Source organism: Alosa pseudoharengus, unplaced genomic scaffold (genome assembly GCF_046254945.1).
Source record: "Alosa pseudoharengus isolate Yale_2024_CS ecotype anadromous, Long Island Sound unplaced genomic scaffold, YU_APseudo_1.1 YU_APseudo_1.1_scf_16, whole genome shotgun sequence".
NCBI classification, from domain to species: Eukaryota; Metazoa; Chordata; class Actinopteri; order Clupeiformes; family Clupeidae; genus Alosa; species Alosa pseudoharengus.
In genome coordinates, this window is record NW_027468630.1 from 29,689,719 (window position 1) to 29,705,861 (window position 16,143).

The 16,143-nt window shown below is 39.1% G+C and overlaps 1 protein-coding gene across 8 annotated transcripts in view; it reads right to left on the bottom strand.

Moving 5' to 3' along the window:
- dgkza (diacylglycerol kinase, zeta a) overlaps positions 1–16,143 on the bottom strand; it is a 129,698-nt gene that overhangs the window by 7,970 nt on the left and 105,585 nt on the right. For all 8 annotated transcript variants that reach the window (XM_076287645.1, XM_076287646.1, XM_076287649.1 and 5 more), the window contains 5 exons: positions 11,589–11,623; positions 7,611–7,660; positions 6,465–6,585; positions 5,946–5,982; positions 1,561–1,660 (listed from right to left, as the gene is read on the bottom strand). In XM_076287645.1, the coding sequence (XP_076143760.1) occupies positions 1,561–1,660; positions 5,946–5,982; positions 6,465–6,585; positions 7,611–7,660; positions 11,589–11,623 (343 nt within the window). The remainder of the gene's footprint in view (positions 1–1,560; positions 1,661–5,945; positions 5,983–6,464; positions 6,586–7,610; positions 7,661–11,588; positions 11,624–16,143) is intronic.

Genomic DNA, 16,143 nt, shown 5'->3' on the forward strand with positions numbered 1-16,143 from the left:
TAATTTCGAGGTATCACTAATACCTATTAAATAAATGTAAAAGACACAGAACTGTAAGCTCAAATTCAAAAACGTTTGAAGTCTACCCAAACATATGCAAAGGGTATATATATAAATTGTGTTGCATATAGCCAGCTTAATTAATGTCAATTTAAAGATTATGATTAGCAGTTTCTATGCATTTTTCCATTGATAGTTACAGGAAGCCACGTTGTTGTTTAAACTATTGTTGCTTCTAGCCCACGTTACCTCCAGTTTCACTTGCTGCAGGGACGCACACATTGCATGATCGATCATAAGCGTTCTATCTCCGATGTAGAACTCAAATGTGTCTTGACGCCGCCGTTTGTAAGATCAGATCAAATAAGACGTTCTAAATGGAACGCAATGTAATTAAGCTGTTCCTTTCCAAGCGTCTTGGAGACGTACTGTATGTGTGCTGACTGGGCTATGTCTATATAGTTGATGACACCAAGTATGCTGCAAATGAGCAGACGTGTGAAGCACCGGGCATAACTTAATTTCGCGGCTACGTGGAGCAGTAGTAGGTTAATTGTTGAGGAGGCCCATAGTTTGAGAAAAGCTGCAGATCATAGGCAGAGAAAGCATAATGCTCTGAGAACAGTAGCCAAAGGTTTTCCTGCAGAAACAGGTGCCTTGGTGCACGCACCCCGCTTTCACTTTAACTCCCTGCATTGTGACAAAAACTGTCAGTCAGACAGTGAATTTTGGTTTACTAAATTAGCAAAATGCGGTGACAATTATCATTTCAGTTCTATCTGAAATCTGCTCACTGCAGACGTTACAATGCAGACCCAAGCAGCAGCATAGCCTTGAAAGACGTACACTGATCAGAGCGGCTCTGGTTCTTCACCTAACTTGATGTGATTGGCTGAATGACCGTTCAATCAAATCAACAGACCTATTTGTGTCTCTGTGTGTGCGTTATAGATACGGTTCCAACTCTTTACGGGAGCGTTTATTTCCATATTTTACTTTCAATTTAATCTGACAAAAAGTGTGGGGGATAGAATCGTGTTCCAGCAAAACTGTGTACGTTATAACACCCACAACCCCCACGCTTGCTACGCGCCTGTGTGTGTGCGTGTCTGCACGCAGGTGTCTCCCTCTCCCTCCCGTGTCATAGGCCTATGTAATGTGTCCAGAAAACCCACAACACGCCACAGTGATAGAGCAATCATAGTAGGCTATCATGATACGATTGCCATCTGGCGGTAGTGGTTTGTGGGCCTATTGGGGTCAAGTAGGAAGCCCAGCAAGTTCCAAAAGTAGAAAAAAACTTTGCGAGATCCCGCAAAACTTTGCGAGATCCCGCAATGAGATCCCGCAAAAGTGCATCGTTTTTTTTTTTCTTCTTCATGTTTTTTTTCCCCATTACTTTTTTTTTTTTTTTTTTTTTTAACCCATGTTTTTTTTCCCCATGTCACCCGGAGGGCTCCGTACATTAACACTCCACATGAAAGTGAAATAAAAGAAGGTGCATGGTGCACATCAGCAATGAGGCCACTCTATGAGCATAGAGAATAAAATTTTACTCACTTGCAAGTCTGTCTTCATCAAGGAGGCCCCTGCCTCCACCAGGTAGTGACAGATGGTTCTGTGACACAAAGACGCAGCTTTGTGCAAGACAGTCTCCCCACTGTCAGAAAAAGTTACAGAGAAATTATGATGGCCAATGTTGTGAGAGGTGAGCACATACTGCAATATTCTAGTAGTAGTAATATAATAATAATAATAATAATAATAATAATAATAATAATACATATAACCGCAAGCAGTAATTTTAGGGTCCAAGCAAAATGGCAGAAGTGCCCTTTAGCAGAATGAAGGTGGGGATGTAGCACCCCCTATGGACAGAATTGTACAAATTTGGTGTGCATCCAGAGAATGTAGAATTGTAGAATTGATTGCGTGTATCAAGTTTGAACAGGATTGGACCTTTACAAGATACGATATAGGTAATATAATCATTATAGGCCATGTCCCAAAAGTGGATTGATGCGTAACTCAAACGGAGCAACAAATGAAAAATTGGAAAAAGCCAATCTGTCATGCTTGGTCTGAAGGTGATGTGTGCTGATTTCGTAGGAATCTGATCAATGGTCTAGGAGGGGTACCAAGCTTAAATAGGATCGGACCTTTACAAGTTAAGATATAGGCAATAGAATCATTATATGCCAGGTCCCAAATGTTAATTGACACGTAACGTTAAAACTGGGCGAAAAATAAAAAAATTGGAAAAAGCCAATCTGTTAGGCTTGGTCTGTAGATGTAAAATGCGTAATTCCTGTTTTGTGAGAGCATGCACTAATTTTGGACCCATGGTATAATGTGGAGTATGTACCTATTATGGTTATAAGTAAGTATAAGTAAGTATATATTATACTCTTTTGATCCCGTGAGGGAAATTTGGTCTCTGCTTTTATCGCAATCCGTGAATTAGTGAAACACACTCAGCACACACTGAACACACAGTGAAGTGAAGCACACACTAATCCCGGCGCAGTGAGCTTCAATCCGAGCGCCTGCTTCAACAGCGGTGCTCGGGGAGCAGTGAGGGGTTAGGTGCCTTGCTCAAGGGCACTTCAGCCGTTCCTACTGGTCGGGGTTGAACCGGCACCCCTCCGGTTACAAGTCCAAAGTGCTAACCAGTAGGCCACGGCTGCCCCGGAAATGGCTGTAGACACAGTTCTGCTGCGTAATAATAATAATAATAATAATAATAATAATAATTATTATTATTATTATTATAATATTAATAATAATGATAATAATAATACTAATAATTATAATAATAGGGAAGAATAATCAGAACAAAAACAATAGGGTTCCCACAGCTTAACTGCTTGGACCCCTAATAATAACTAGAAATTCATCTCCGAAGGAACTGCAAGAGTGGGCTTCATCAGGTGCAGTTCGCCAAAAGGATTGCAACAGTACCTAATTTTTGAATAGGCACATGGATCAAAAGTTATCTGCATTAACGCAACATCCAATAAGCCTGTATGCATAAATAAAGCAGTTGCTATGCTGGTTGTTAGGGTAATCATGTTGGTAACTGGTGTTTGCTAGGGTCACATTATAGTGGTAGTGGCTAGGCTGTTATTAAGATGGTTGCTATCCTAAATAATAGTGGTTGCTATGCTAAATAATGCGGTTGCTAGGGTTAAAGGGACACCAGGCAACGTTTTCGTGTTACTCATCTTCGTAAGTCGGTATATGGTTAAATTACTCATTACAGGGCGAATGAAGACTCTCTCGCCCGCCCCTACTAGGAAGAATATCCCGCTTGCAAGTTCAGTGTATCGTATCCGCCGACCGAAGCAGGATCAATTTACATCCTGCATCCACAGCACAGAGGCAGGCTAACGAAACAATAGCGATTGTTGCAAACGTGTGTATAATTGCAGAGCCGGCAAAGAAGCAACAAAAACCCTTGACGGAAGATGCAAAGAAAAGGAAAAGAGCTTCAGACCGAGCGAGGGGGAGTTTCGTAGAGAAAAAGCATCAGGCTTGCCTGGTGTCCCTTTAAAGCCAAACCATGTGTATACAGGTCATGTACATGGTCTACTGTGGATCAACAAAGAATTGTTTGACATGGATTTTATATGATCTGTATACATATGGATTGGCTTTAAAAAAAGATGCGCAGTCACATCAGTCCTGTATGACCTGTATAACTGGTGCTGGCTAGATATACAGAAAATCTGGTGTGTGTTTTCAAGGGCATTGAACTCGGTACCTCATTTTTGAAAATCGGACATACGGGTCAAAAGTTACATACACACACCTTCACAGACACAGCCTAGCCTAGCCTAGCCTAGCCCAGCCCAGCCCAGCCCAGCTTCATAATTATGCACACTGTTACACACTGACGAAGGCCATAAGGCCAAAACGTTTGTTCACTTACACCTGTTGCTAGTAAAATAAATTAGCAGAAAAAATTATTTTTTGAGGTGCGACCAATTTTTGATTTTCTGTAAGTTTCCTGGATCACGCACCCACAAGAAAGCAAACGGGAGAGCGCAGTGTTTGCAAAAAAAAGGACTTTTATCAATGGCAAAAAAAAGGATGAAAAACAGGAATAACGCAAAAACGATAAGGGGCAGTCACAACATTAATGTAAGCAACATACACCGGTTTGGGCCTGAATTTTTAGTGTTGGAGCCATGTTGATATTTCAAAAGCCCTAGGAGCAGTAGTGGTGCCAAGAAGTGGGTGAACGGGCTTCTACTCTCTGCTACTAGCTACCGCTGCGTTGACGTTACTTCCTTGATTTGGGAAAAGCCTGTAAAAGTCCTGGCAGAAAGCGATTACGTAAAAGTTTTTTGGTACATCCAAAGTTTTTCCGTGTTTACAACTTAGTGTTAACTAATAATTTTTGCAAACTGGTACTACGAACAAAATATTAGTGCATTCCTGGAACTGGGCGACAGAGCCGGACAGTAATGGAGTACATTTACTTGAGTACAGTACTTGAGTACAATTTTGAGGGATCTGTACTTTACTCGAGTATCATTTTTGGGGACTACTCATGACTTTACTCAAGTACATTTGAGAGGCAAATATTGTACTCTTTACTCCACTACATTTCTATCCATAACCGTGAGTACCCGTTACTACTTCTAAAAAAAAGGAAAAAAGAAAAATCTCGGAAACCCTTAATTTGTTGTTTCCCTCTCAAACATGATTCGATTGTGCAGGCGCCACTGATTGGGACAGCCAATCAGCAATCACCTTCAGCTTTCTGCCAAAGTCAACTCCATGGTCAGATTTAGATAAGAGACGAAACCATGGACGAAACAATGGATGAAGACGCAGCAGGTCTATCCCGGGAATGTGCCAACCTGTGGCCCCACTTCGCCAGACTATTTAAATTTTCTGTTAAAGTTAATGATAGTTTTCGCTTCAAGTGTTTCAATTACAAAATAGTATTTTGTATTTGAAATACATATTTTAAATAAATGTATTAGAAATACTGCCCATCCCTGGCAACATGGTAAAAAGATGAAAATGACTTGATTTTACTTCCAATTCATTTTACATTCTCCAAGGTGTTAACATTAAAATTTTTCATAACTCCATGTAGGACGTTTCTGTACATAAATGTAAGCACTGTGGCAGTAGTAATGCAATATTTAGAAAATGTAGGTTACTCTTGTACTCTTGATACTCAAGTACTTTTAAAAACAAGTACTTCAGTACTTTTACTTAAGTAGACATCTGACTGTTGTACTTTTACTTGTACTTGAGTAAAATTTAGCAAAGGGTATCTGTACTTTTACTCAACTAATGAAGCTGTGTACTCTGTCCGCCTCTCCTGGGCGAGACTACATCCTGATGCATCGCTTTCTGCCAGGACTTTTGCAGGCTTTTCCCAAATCACGGAAGTAACATCAACGCAGCGGTAGCTAGTAGCAGAGAGTAGGAGCCATCAGGCAAGTGTTATTTAAATAAACTCCTGGTATACTTACAAACTTTCCAATGCCTCGTTTTAAGAGTACAGAACCTATTTGTACTACTGTAGAAGTTTGGTAACATTCCGGGCATTATTGGGGTAATTTACGAGATACACGGCTTGTTCCCTTAGGGCCAACGTTAAGTTATTGGACTGATAGCGCTAACTTGACCAATGATTGACCAAGGGAAAAATAGCTTCTGGGGGTGTGTTTGGCTCGTGGCCATCGTACAAATGACCATAGGGTGAAATTCACGCCGAAACTTCACTTTAAGAAGAATAACAATAGTGGACTTGCTTGATCAAGCCCACTAATAACAGGGAAGAATAGTCAGAACAATAACAATAGGGCTCCCACAGCTTTGCTGCTTGGACCCCCAAAAATGATTAAGGATAATACAGGTTGTCTCTAAAATTACTGAGATGTTTAAATTATTGTAACATTCTACTTTACTTCGACACTTACTTTTCTCCCTCTGTTACATCCAAGATATCGACGGGTGCTGTTGAGAGAAAGGAGATGAGTGAAATAAAAGCCAAAACAGATTGACGCCTGTGAGTAAAAATGGAACAGGCCCAAGGTTATTCATGGCTTTTTATATAGTGCCATAAAAAGCCTGTGTAGGAGTGATTTTTGACCAAGAGCACTTCTGCTTCTTCAGCCACTGGCATCAGCAATGCTCAAGTGCTTCTGACACAGCACACAGCAGCATCATTTACAGAACACATAACCAGTTCATGTTTGTGTCTTTTCTACAGTTTTTTCTACAGAGCTATCAAAATAAATGATAATATATGAAGCATAATAGAATGTTATGTGGCATTTGCAGCATAATGTACAAAGGGAAAACTTACTCACTGTACATGATTTGTAATATCCAAGACATGTTAACATTTGATTTCTTGGCAAACCACAGAATGAAGTTCAAGAATTGCATTGTTATGTGGTCATATTCGTACATTGATACTTGGTAAATTGTCTTACCATTGTCAATAATGTAGCGGACAATCTCTTTGCTACCCACATCCACTGCATGGTGAAGTAGAGTGCGGCCATGTGAATCTTGCACTGCTAGGTTGGCACCCAGTTTATGGAGATCTTTCAACTGCCAAATATATGACACTGTTATCATAAAATTGGTAGGCTGTCAAATATTATTGATAGACCTACTTTGTTAAAATAAATGTGTTAATGGAAAAACATATCACTTTAAGGAAACCTCAAGCCTAATCTAATCTAGTCCTTTTTAAATACATTCTTTAAACTTATTACAAAGGTAAAAAACACTTTGTTTTGTCTACAGTGACCCTCTTCTCAATAGCATAGAGGTATAGTGATATTATAATAAGTCTAGTCAGTGGCTTTAAGTAGCGATTTACTTTGGTGTAGTGAGCTTGCCCACAACGCTATGCTGTATAATATTTCTTTGCAAATGTATATTCCGGTCTTACTGAACACTACTCATATTCACGTCATTTTGGTCATTATCATCGTTATCCAAAAATAGACCCTGTATTGTTCTTAGACTGGAGGTTTCCTTTTAGTCATTGAGAACCATTGAGAAATCATTATACTGTAGATGTTTGGAGGAAACTAACAGCTCGACACATCATGCCTACACATCAGGGTTGTGCACAATTCGAATTGCAATTCTGCTTCCTGTTTGCTACCTCAATTGAAATGCAAGTGAAATTCAAGAATTGAATTGGAATTTAAGAGCCAGTTTCAATTCAATTCTGGAATTTTGCACAAGCCTGCTACACATGTAGTCTTGACTGCGAGCTAAGTAAAGAACAACAGAAACACAGATGAAAAATATGACATCAGTATTGCTCATATATAGCATCCATACATGTCACCCCTGTAAGCTGTAGAAGGTAAAATGTGTGAAATTACAATAACAAAATCACCAACAAAGATGTGAACTGCAGTAAGATTATGGGTTGTTAATTTTGAGAAAACTTAAGGGATGAAAATACCAATAGTGTTTCTAAAAAGGTATCTTATCAAGCCATGGAACATTAATACTTTAACTGTCACCTGTCAAAATAATAACATACAATAATATAATAAAAATACCCCAAGGAGTTTGTCAAAAGTCATGGATCAGTTATAAAACTGTGACCTTACCCTTTGATGGTCCTTCCTTTTTACACATTCAATCAGCTCTTCAGTTGTGACTGTAAGTGAATAGTAAGATAAAGCACTCATCAGAAAATAAATATGACCATGTACAAAATAGTTTCTCCTGATGGATTTTCACCTATGGATTGGGCTGAGCCAATAATTGGCAAGTTCCATCCTCATCCTCAAGAAATGAGAAACCTTAAATGCCAACTACTGTGCTCTTATAGCTTAGTATCCAAATATTAATTTACAGCACCATCAGGGCTGGACTGGGACAAAAAAAAAATCGGCCCTGGCATTTTTGGCCCAGGCGGCCCACACCCACCATGATTGGTCAGACACATTCCCTGCGGACAGTCCACTTAAACTATGAGTGCATTCTATGCCATGAATTGCCTATGTTCTGTGTTCATGTGATAGTTTTGGATCATTCAAGAGGGGTCTCGAGACTTATTTGTTCAGTTTACACTTAAATTCTTATGATTTGTATATTTATGGTATTTATTTTAGTTTTTATTATTGATATTTGATGTTTTATTGACATTATTGCTATTATTACTGTTTTGCTTAATATTGCGGATCATATCCTAAGCGGGGGTCCTCCCCTGGGAAAAATTTGAAATTTTGGCTATTAAACACACGGTTTTAACGCAGTTTGGGATGGACAGAGAAATACCTTAACAGAGCAAGCAGGGCTCGTCTTCTGTCTAACTCAGCTAGGTGATGTGAGCATTGGCTACCTGTATCTGTATGGTTATCACTTCACTGCTTGACACTACCCTGCATGGAGACATATTTCACATTAATAATGGAAATGTTAGCAAAACTATAGCTTTTAACAGATGCATATCATCTCCCTCATTCATTTCTTTGTACAATGGGAAGTAAGAAGTATTTCCTGATCGGGGAAACATTTAGTTTCTTTTTCTTTCGGTATGCGGTTACATAATATCATTTAATTGTGCCGCTAATTGACAGACAGAAGCCGGGCGTAATTTAAATTCCTTGCTCTGTGGACCAGCAGTATACTCGTTGAGGAGGCTCATAGTTTGAGAAACACTGCAGATAATAGACAGAGAAAGCTCTAAGAACAGAACACAGGCATGATTTTGTTGTCACAGCGGTGTTGTATTAGCGCTAGTAGCCTATGGAAAATGAACCAATGGGCTGCTGTCAGCTCGAGGCCGACGTGGGCAAAAAAAAGTACGATTTAATTGGGCCATGCCAGTGTCAGTATGGAAAATGAACCAGTGGGCTGTGCTAATACTAGCGCTAATTCCAAACCAGTGCTGTCAGAAAAACGAAAAAAAATAAATAAATATATATAGCCTAAATTATAATTACATCAGTGATTCGGCCCAGAAGTGCGTCGGCCCACCTGGAAAATGCTCAGTATGCCAGATGGCCAGTTCAGCCCTGAGCACAACCTATGTTTATTGGCACCCTTGGTAAAGTTGAGTAAAAAATAATAATAATCTTTTAATGCTTTTGGCGATTTACATTAGTGCCTGACAATTAAAACAACAGAATATATTATATTATTATTATACACTGCCCAATATACAATAATATTTAGGAGCCATTGTAATGCCGATCAACAACATTTATACTTTTTGTGGTTCAGTTTTCAAATGCAAAGGAAAAATATAATTTAAATTAAGACAGATAATCACATTAGAGTCTGATGCAGCTCTCAGGGTTTCAATATGGCAAATCCTCATTCAGAGAGCAAGAGGCGCCCTTTGTAGATTGTGCTCCCTAATCCTCCTGTCATGGTGTTTTTCAACACAGAGAGCCAGAAAGCCCAAACAAACCCATGTTGTCTCACTGCATTTTGCAAGTCTGGAATATTCAACTGAAAGGTAGGCTGTGACTGTGTATCTGCCCTCAGAAATACCTGAATTATATTAAAACCCCTCCACATTTCACATTTACTCTAGTGAGAGCAGAATGAACATATAGTTCCTTCAGAGAGTCCCAAGGACTTCTGTTAAATCTTTTCATGAAGAGCAACTTGGGAGTGTCAAAGCAGGCCATAAAAGTCTCTGCTTCTTATGCCAGGGCCTTTGGAGACAAGTCCAGAATATAAATAAGGACCAATGTTATTTTTCCCACCTTTCAGACACTGAAATTTAGATCCACACCTGACTGCTTCGAAACATACAGTACTGTGCAAAAGTTTTAGGCATCCATTTGATTTGTTGTTTAACAATGTTATGATGACCTGACCATATATGTTGATTTCTCATTGTCAATGAGAATTCAACCAGAAGATAGAGGGACCCACCACACACATCACACACTGTGCGTAGGACACCAAAGGACAGAGGGGTAGCCATTTAGTAGCTTTACTGCAAATTGAGTTTCACAATGTCAACGCCATGGTACATGCAAAGATGCTACTTTTTGGGTCCTCTCCACCATGTAGCAGACTTTACTTACTCCACTTAATTGGGAACGCGTGCAGGAGAGAGACAAAGAGAGTGTCAGATTCCAGCTGGCTTGTCATTGTGTATCTCCTTTTTAATATATGACTTTAATATAATATAAGACTTTAATATAATAACTTTTAAAAGCAACAAAGATGAGGCTATAGGAGTTTGCGGTTATCTGGTTCCCACTACTGACCATTTTTAAACTCAGAATGGTGAGAGGGCTCTTTAACATAGGCTGTAATCAATGTGATTTGGAACATAGACAAGAATATAAAGATTAGTCTCCTACTTTGCCTTTTTAGAATGGAATCAGTGAGTCTTCAATAATTTGTTTTCCAAGCATTTACAGTACATGAAACACATGATATGTGGAACTTACTGAAACACATTCCATTCAGACAGCTAGGTGGCTACCAGACTCATAATTCACTTTTAATTGCAAACAGAAATGTGAAGCAAAATGTCATTACATACTTCAATTTCCAAAGCAATGAAGGCTGCTTATAACAACTTAATATTGTGCTATCAAGGTGGCTCAAACAAACAAGGCTTGTAAACAAGAGCTGGCAAAAGGGCATTATCAGAATGTAAAGACTCAGCTCTTAAAGTGACAATGCACCATTTATAAGTCAAACAACATTTCTTCGGCATTTCAAATGAATGCACACAGTAATGGTCTGTAATTTATAGGCCCTACAGTATATTTTAGTTTGGGTGTTAGACTTATCATTTAAATGTATTAAAAATGTATGATGTATCACAATCAACTACAAACGTGTTTTTTTTTGTTTTTGCGGCGGGTGGTGGGGTATTCCCCACCTGGGAATACAATGAAGAGGGTCACCAGAGATGTACTGTACAGTATGATTAAGGTGGTTCCCCCACTTTGTGTCATGCCAAAATGCTCTTGACACGGCAGCGTCAGTTTTAGGGTGAGCCAAGGTCAAGTCAGCAGCTGATCTTAAGACCCCCATCGTAGCTGGATTTACCAGCAGGTTCTGGCAGGCCAGACATGCCCATCTCTGGTCTTGGCCTGGGTGGGGAATGACAGCTCTGTCAAGAGCTTCCCCTTTGGGTGGTTGGTCATTGTAACACTGCTAAAACAACAAATCCAATGGCAGCTTGAGACTGAAACTGGTATCAGAACAAAAAATACATTTTATGTGTATTTTAATACGGTGTACACATATTTTCTGTTTTCTCTGATCATATTCACATAATTAAGAGTAAGAAATAAACAATATGGTCCTTATGGCATTACTGAAGCAAAACATGTAAGGTGCCTAAGACTTTTGCACAGTACTGTAAATCCAAACCTTGAGCAGCCCTACTGTGAAAGAGGGTAAGCCCCAACATAACGATTTGCCAAAGGGTCTTTGCAAGCATGATATCTAAGCAGTCTATTGATACTAAAAACCCTTTTCCTTCACCAAAACATGTTCCTTGAGCAGGAGTGTATCAGAAAATTAAACACTTCTTCAACCCTGAGCGTATGTATACTGTACTTGATATTTTTAAAGGCACCATTGAACTCAAGTCTACTTACCTGAGTCTGCACTGCACAATGCATTCCTCTCAGACCTGCAAAAGTAAGATGAAGACAGATGTTTACACAGATGACACACTCAAATCAGTCTTGTTTCCCAGCACATTTTTTGTTTTTTGCAAAGGCAGAGGAGAGGATAGAGAGAAGGCATTAGTGATACGTAAGCCTCGAGTGCTATCTTTCTAACTCTGATTTGATTTCCAGGCTCATTCTCAGGATAATTTGATTTTCCTTGGCAAACCTATACCTTGGTGTACAACCATAACTGGAAAAAATAAACCTTGAGTACAATGTCAATTAGGATTCGTGAATTTGTCCCACAGAAGATAAGACATAATAGGTTAGTCAGAAGACCATATCAAAGCAGGGCCACCATGATCATTGTGTTAAAGTAGTATTGCCAAACTTTCTTGCCCAGCACAATATTAAAACATAAGTTCCAGAAATCTAATATAAATCCAAGCCTACTACTACCATTAATACCCATTAATTTGCATTCATATTGCCACTATAAAGCGGAGTGAAAAATATACTGTAGTATTGTAAGATGGTCTGCACTATAGGATAGTGGTTGTTGATGTCCACAATTTAGCGAAACAACTTGGGACAACTCCATTCATTAACCATATAGACCAGTCATCTTACCCCAAACACAGACCTCATCCTTCCTTCCCCCATTTCATGAAGATACAGGTGATGAAGTGATTATGATTGTTGATTGATATGATTGTTCCTGGTAAGACATTATAGTAGTAGTTTTTCTTTTGAATTATAGTAGTAGATTGTCTTGTTGAATTGCTTGTTGAAGTCAAAAGATATTGGCAAGTTTGTGAGGCATTTTGTGGCCAATCATTGTGCATGGCTGATCAAAGTGTGATCATAGTTTGTTTCTGCTAAATAATTATCTAGATTTTCTTTTGAGTTGGGACAGTGGGAGGAGAACCTTTGGATGACACATGTTGCCCTTTAGCAATATATCATGATATAGCCAACTGCACTGCTACTGCTGTAAGAGAAATATGAGGTGAGGCTTTAGGTAGCCTAATGTGAGCAAGCCTGTCCAATAATTTAATATAACTTCCTAACGAATTTTGTTGGGGTGTAATAACTTGCCATTTAAGAGTAGTCTACACTATCTTGAATTCTGCACTCGTGGATCAAATCATCAAACTTCATGTTTGATGTTAAGGATGCAAGTTTATAGGGACATATGTGGGCAATGCACTCTAGCCTAATGTCTCTAGCTATAATAATTTAACAGCAGTTCAAGGAGTTAACCCATCTCCAACTGACTTTAATCAGCTCTCACTTGCGGCTGCATTAAATGCTGTAACATTTTAAGCAATCAACAGTAGGCTAAATTCTGTCAATAGTCTCCCATTAAGTTACCAAAATCTACATTTAGGCCTACGTGTCTGCTTAAGTTCATATTCAGTTGACAAGTGTTGTTCCACCATTGCTATTTTTATTGGTCAAATTTTTGAAAATGCATCTAGCTAGTTAGCTAATATGAAGTGGTAATTAATTAATGATTTATTGCAAGCCATCTTGCAGGCTAGCACTCTGTGGCAGTGGCAGTGCTAGTTACTTGTTTCAATAGCAAATCAAAGATTCTAGAATGCAGCGCTATTTTTGTTGCAAAACGTGATAAGTAACCGTCTTCTTGATTTAACCAGAATGCAATTGCATATTATTAAAGCACTCCAAGTTAACCATAGAGCTATATTTCACACCATAGCCAGGCAATACTAGGTTGAAATGTACTATTGGCAATACAGGCAATACAGGTGATGGTGGCCATGTATAAAAAGATTGCCCCTCCAATCACCCTTTGTTCTTCTCCTATACCAGGATAAGGTATATTATTTCTCCTACAGCACTTCCACCTACCATATCAATTCTTCCTAAATATTTCTACCCATATATCTTCTTCATGTTTTATACACAGCCAAATACACATTCATGTAAGTGAGCACATTATTTCCTAGGAGATCTTCATCCTCTAATGATTTTGCCTTGTTAAATTAAAAATTGTGGGGTACTCGCAGACACAAGCCCCTGCCCACTAATCCGCACCAGAATGAGGTCAGCAATTTTAAGGTTTGCCATATACTCAAGGCTATCCAATGTGCCACAGGCATCTACAATAGGCAAATACGTATTCAATTTCATTGTCATGTTTTACCACAATAAGTTTTCTTTCATTCATTCACATTCCAGCATGTACACATAATCTATTGTTTTCTCCACTGAGTAAGATTCATCAAGGAGCTAAGTGTCTCTATCCATTCTGAGCAGGCCAGGTGTGAGAGAGAGAAATAGAGAGAGAGAGAAATAGAGAGAGAAAGTGCAGAAAAAGGGAGTAGAAATTGAAAGGGTGTGGGGAATCTAATGGTATATCTTTATCTAGTTAGTAACGATGAAGAGTGGGAATAGAAGTGCTGCTGCAATAGCGCTCTTGTCCTTATGTCAGATGCAAGCCGTTTGACATTGTATTCTGCACGAGCATTGTTCCTGGATGAATATTTGATCAAAGGCTAAACCTGCCTCATCAGATATACAGTACTTGTTTGAAATATGTGGGCCTTGTTTTTCTGAGGCTTGTATCATAGGGAGAAAGGCATAATCTGATACCAGCTTCACCACTTAATGTTTAGAATGAAGACATACATTTTGGTGTTCATACTCCAGAAAGATTCAAAGTGTTAAAGTGTATTGGCTTGCATTTGGTGTGAACTAGATACACTACTGTGTACTGATATCACATGTTGCCACCTTCTTAAACTTTTTGTCTGGCGACCCCCCAAAAAACATGGGCCAAGTCTCGCGATCCCCCTTCTCTCTAACCGGCAAAATTTGGTTTCGAAATGTTGCGAGATGGGCATTGGAAGCAGAAGCAGAAAATGGCTATGTCTACACCAAAGGCATTATGTCAATGGCAGCCTTTGACTAAAAACCTTTAGAAAATGTCTTTAATCCAGACATTTACATGCAAATCATTTCGTGACCCCTCCAAAATTTTTGCAGACCCCTCTGGGGGTCCCGGCCCCCAGTTTAAGAACCACTGGGTTAAAGGGCCGTTCTGTAAGTCCAGTCATTTCTTCACTGATTTCTCACTTTTGTTGTTGCATTTTTCTCTACGGAGACCCCTCTACAGCTTTGGGGTGCATATTCCACAATTCTTGTTCTTATTCTTTAAGCTGGCTCTGCCATGATGAACATCTAAAAAATGAAGCCATCTTATAGCTAGCCAGCATGGCTAACCGGTGCTTAAGGGGGGCATGTGTATGTCCAGAGAATATTAAGCATTTTGTGTTTCTCCCTCGCTTTTCACAGGACTTCCTGCCGGGACGCTAGTGTAGATCTTGCAAGGATGGTTTTCCATTAGGAGACAGTAGGGGGAGCAGGGAAATCCAGCATTATCGCAACAACATGTCATTTAACCATCACAATGATTTCTAAACTGTTTTATTAAAGGAACCGTATGTAAGATTGTGGCCAAAACTGGTACTGCAATCACTTTCAAAATACTGTAGAGGGGTGTATCCCCTCCCCTCCCCCCTGACTGGCAGAGCTGGCAACCCGGATGCCGAAACACTACTGACTTTGTGATTAGTAGATAGGTGGAGGGTGGCGCATCCGGCCAAAACACAACATGACAATATCAACATCAGTTGAGGGCTGCAACTTCACTTTTTAAATGACAATATCCTGGCCGGACTACTGTTGTCAGTGATATAAGTATTTGAAATGAACATGATTTATTAATGTCTAGTGACATATCAGGGCAATTTTATGATTAATTGAAATACATTTCTTACATACGGTTCCTTTAAGTTGAAATGTTGCATCGGGGGTCTTTAAAATACAGTGTCCTCCACATTTATCGGCACCCCTGGTAAAGTTGACTAAAAACAGTTATATAAAAACCTTTTGGTATTGTAATCTCACGAAAGAGTAAAATAATGGCTCATAAAGAAATAGATTTTTACTTTTTTTTAAATCAAAAACACAAGCAACAATTATTAGCACCCCTAGAAAATCATACAAACAAAATGTAAAAGAAGCCATTTATATTCCACTTTTTTTTTAAGTTAATCAGAGTGTCCGAGAACTTTCAGCAGTAATCCAGAACTTCCTTTTTCAACAAAGACGAAAAGACAAAGAGGTCAAATCCCTAGTGATTTTTCGACATGGGAAAGACAAGAAAATATGCTCACTTCAAATAAAAGGAAAGTGTGTTGAGCTATGTAAGTCAAGGAATGGCTATAACAAGTAGATAAAACAAAAGAAGAGATACTGTATCCGCACACTGTGTCTAAACCTCCCAGTTTGATGGTGGGTGATACACAACGTTTCGACCACTCAGGTCTTCGTCAGGTGTAAAAAAACTGGCTGTATCTTGGAAAGTATTGGTCTTACATAAAAGTAATTTTACAGTGTGTCTCCTGGGTAACATAGGTACACCTGGTAATTTTTTCAGAATGTTTTGAGACCTAAGTGCGTGGGCCCTAGTTGAATTGACGTGGAATGACCCACCGTCATGGTTGTTATA